Source organism: Lissotriton vulgaris, chromosome 2_2 (genome assembly GCF_964263255.1).
Source record: "Lissotriton vulgaris chromosome 2_2, aLisVul1.2, whole genome shotgun sequence".
Lineage (NCBI taxonomy): Eukaryota > Metazoa > Chordata > Amphibia > Caudata > Salamandridae > Lissotriton > Lissotriton vulgaris.
In genome coordinates, this window is record NC_141688.1 from 134,973,409 (window position 1) to 134,977,637 (window position 4,229).

Genomic DNA, 4,229 nt, shown 5'->3' on the forward strand with positions numbered 1-4,229 from the left:
CCTCAGGCTTAGCTCCTGATTTTCACCGGGCGCCCTCCATGGAGAGCCAGCAGCTGGAACCGCTGCCTGCCGCTGCCGGTCCCTGCCCCGGGGCGCCTCCGAGTGGGAACCGCTACTGACCTGGAAGAGGCGGCTCTGGGCGAACAGACATGTCTGGACCCTCCCCCTGAAGCCAAGGCCTGGAGCCGCCTGCCCTGGCCTCGGATTGTGCGCTCCACCAGGCCGCAGCCTCCCTGTGCCTCCCGGTCTCGAGCGCTCTGCTGGGAGGATGCTGACAAACGAGGTCCTCTGGAAGTTTCCCTGGCATTTAAGGGACTCTGCTCTGTCACTTTTTGGCGGGATGTTTGCCTTTTGGGGGATTTCAGCAGATGTCCACGATGCAATCCCTGCCTGACAGTCTGACGCCACCTGTGATCGTGAGGCTGCGTTGCTGAGGGCAGTTCTCATCCCCGGCTGCAGCCAGACAGTTTAACTTCTACAGACACCGGAAGCAACCTGTGGATTTCACCAAGTTCTTCGGCTTTTCTTTCCAAAGGGGAAACTGTACAGCCTTCCATTGCCAGTCAGAGAAAGTCAAAGTAATGTAACACGTTGTACGAAAGTATGTTATGTTTCTCATACTTCACACAGACATTGGGTTGTGGAACGGAAAATGAGTACTATATACCCGGATAAAGGCCAGCTCACGGGTGCAGTGGCTGGCACGAGAACGCTCGAAGGTGGCACTTATTTGGCTGAAAGGGATCGTTTATGGACAGGCCTTCTGCTGAAAATCAGTTAGCAGCAGCATTTGAAAGTTCCCTGCTCGTGGCCTTCCCTAGTCAGGGGCTGAGCCAGGGTGCAGGAGAGCGCCAAACAGCTGGAGTTTTCACACCAGCCATGCAGGATTTGCGAGACTCTTGTGCCGAAGCCCGGCTCCCATGCATCAGTTACTTGAGCACAACGCTGGCTGTGGAATTTGCGCGCCACCGCATGATGCACCGGGCAAACCGGCAATGAGTCCGCGTGCGCCTTTGGCACAGACCAGCAAAAGGGTTCGCCATGCTGGGCCGGTACTTTATTTGGTGCACCTGCCACTCTGGTCCATGGAGGGTGGTGAAATAACGGGACGCAGCGAAAAGGCGAAACTTTTCCAGACACCCCCAAAGAAACATTAAAGTACTATAAAAAATGGAGGCGGCAATGGTAAGTGCGGACAGCTCTGGCTGCAACAGCCACCTGCCCTATGGCTACGCCCAGGCGCGTGCCGCCGCTCGGGAGCGTGAAAGGGAACGTGAGAGGGAGCGCCTGGCTCACAACCGTGCCAACTCGGCAGAGGGGGGCGGCACCTCCTCGGGCCAGGGCCACCCCGGAGCGGCGGCCGCCCCCACCTCCTCCGAGCAACAGGAACCCCTGAGGAGCAGAGGCAAGAGGAAGAGGAGGCTGCAGCCCCGCTGGCTGCTGAGCTGCCGGGAGCGGAGCAAGCAGCAGGCGCATCACCAGGGCAACGAATGCACCGGCACCTTCCCCTCGGAGCTGGCCCCCAGTGGCTCAGAGGAGCGCATGCTGCAGCAGCAGGAGGGCGGCGAGGGCTGGGACGGTGGCCGGCTGCTGGCCTTCAGTGGCATGGGCCAGGAGCAAGAGGAGGAGGCAGACGAGGAGGTGGCCTCCCTGCTGCTGCGCCTCTCCACGGACGGGCCCCCTGCGCCCACCACCCCGCCGCCCTCCCAGGGCCCCCTCTACAGCTCCCTGGACTGCTGCGAGCGGGTCGTCATCAACGTGTCGGGTCTCAGGTTCGAGACCCAGCTCCGGACCTTGGCCCAGTTCCCAGAAACCCTGCTGGGCGACCCCGAGAAAAGGATGCGCTACTTTGACCCCCTGCGCAACGAGTACTTTTTCGACCGCAACCGGCCCAGCTTTGACGCCATCCTGTACTACTACCAGTCCGGGGGCCGGCTGAAGCGGCCCGTCAGCGTCCCCTTCGATGTCTTCTCCGAGGAGGTGAAGTTCTACGAGCTGGGCGAGGAGGCCATGCTCAAGTACCGCGAGGACGAGGGCTTCGTCAAGGAGGAGGAGAAGGCGCTGCCGGAGAACGAGTACAAGCGCCAGTTCTGGCTGCTCTTCGAGTACCCCGAGAGCTCCAGCCCGGCGCGGGGCATCGCCATCGTCTCGGTGCTCGTCATCCTCATCTCCATCGTCATCTTCTGCCTGGAAACTTTGCCCGAGTTTCGGGACGACAAGGACTTGGTGCTGCCCCCGAGCTCCCCGAACCAGACCCTGCGCGCGCCGGGCGCGCACAGCACCCTCAACGACCCCTTCTTCATCGTGGAGACCGTGTGCATCATCTGGTTCTCCTTCGAGTTCGCCGTGCGCTTCTGGTCCTGCCCCAGCAAGACGGACTTCTTCAAGAACATCATGAACACCATCGACATCGTCTCCATCCTGCCCTACTTCATCACGCTGGGCACGGACCTGGCGCAGCAGCAGCAGCAGGGCGGCAACGGGCAGCAGGCCATGTCCTTCGCCATCCTGCGCATCATCCGCCTGGTGCGCGTCTTCCGCATCTTCAAGCTCTCGCGCCACTCCAAGGGGCTGCAGATCCTGGGCCACACGCTGCGGGCCAGCATGCGCGAGCTGGGCCTGCTCATCTTCTTCCTCTTCATCGGGGTCATCCTCTTCTCCAGCGCCGTCTACTTCGCCGAGGCCGACGAGCCGGCCACGCACTTTCAGAGCATCCCGGACGCCTTCTGGTGGGCCGTGGTGACCATGACCACGGTGGGCTACGGGGACATGAAGCCCATCACGGTGGGGGGCAAGATTGTGGGCTCCCTCTGCGCCATCGCGGGGGTGCTGACCATCGCCTTGCCCGTGCCCGTGATTGTCTCCAACTTCAACTACTTCTACCACCGGGAGACCGAGAACGAGGAGCAGAGCCCGCAGGGCGCCTCCAGCTGCACCATCCTGCCCGGGCAGCTGCTGCGGCGGCTGCGGAGCTCGACGGCCTCCTCCCTGGAGGAGGAGAGGTCCGAGTACCTGGAGATGGAGGAGGGCATCAAAGAGCCCCTGAGTGAGAAGGAGAACACGGGCAATGGCAGTGGGACCCTCAAGAGGAACTGCCTGAACATTGACCCCCTGGAGACGGATGTTTGAGCACTTTATGTATCTGGATGCACTTGGGCCCTGAACTGTGTGCGGGGGGGCCTGTCGCCGTCACTGGTGCAGCTAATGCCCGAGGCCTTTGGGGCCCCCCTGCAGAGCACTGAATAGGCACTTTGGGAGACCCTGGCCACGAGTATGTGCGCATCTCATGTCTGAGCACTTTCGGGGTCTTGTCCCGGACCATGTATGGATTTAATGTCTGACACTTTTTGGGGAGCCGTGCTGCCAAGGCGTTCTATGCATTGGGGAGTGCAGTGGTTTCAAATACATATAAATATATATAATACACACACACACACGAATAGAAGAAAATAAAAAATGCCATGGATCCTGGCAAAACCTAACAGAAGATTCCTGTTAAGATAACTTCCTAGTTTGGGATTCCTTATTGGGTGTTTCGAGCAGCGTCAAACCCACAAGGCCAGACAGCTTTGGTGACCATGTGTAAGGTAACCCATCTCAGTGCTTCACTGTAGTGCACATATCCCGGTGCAAGCCTGTCGACCTGCAGTGGTGGTCTGCATTATAGGGTCCCTCCTGGAGCTCTCGCAACAAAGACATCCCATAGTGCTTCACTGCAGTGCATGGTACCCTACAATTTGACACCCTGACCCAACCCAGTGTACTGGGCTGCAGGACAGAGCCCACCCGGAGCTCATCGGCAGTACTGGACTGCGGTGCATCGTGCAGGCCCCAGTCTTCTTTGTCACCCCAATTCACCCCATAGTGCTTTATAGCTGTGCAGGGCCGATAATATTGCTGTGTTTCACAAACACAGCTGGATTGAAGTGCAGGCCTCATCCTGCACTTTTGACAGTCTAATCCACCTCCTAGTGCAGAACTGCAGAGCAGGACTCTGGCAGTGCGTCACCATCACTGAAGTGCAGCCTCTCTCCTGCAGCAGTGTTATTTCACCTTATCTCCAGCACTGGCCTGCAGTGCAAGGCCTGTCCTTCAGCTTTGGCGCCCTTATATATGCACCACCACCTTTGACTGCAGTGCAGAGCCCATCCTGCAGTTCTGTCACCCAAACCCACCCACCCCCATTGACTACAGCGCAGGGCCCATTGGTAGCTCTGTCACATTAAAAC

The 4,229-nt window shown here is 59.4% G+C and overlaps 1 protein-coding gene across 1 annotated transcript; it reads left to right on the top strand.

The window, feature by feature from the left end:
* The first annotated feature begins 473 nt into the window (after positions 1-473).
* On the top strand, positions 474-3,898 carry KCNA4 (potassium voltage-gated channel subfamily A member 4). The gene has a single exon (XM_086959877.1). The coding sequence runs from the start codon at positions 1,171-1,173 to the stop codon at positions 3,127-3,129; it is 1,959 nt and encodes a 652-aa protein (XP_086816003.1). The 5' UTR covers positions 474-1,170; the 3' UTR covers positions 3,130-3,898.
* Positions 3,899-4,229: the final 331 nt, after the last annotated feature.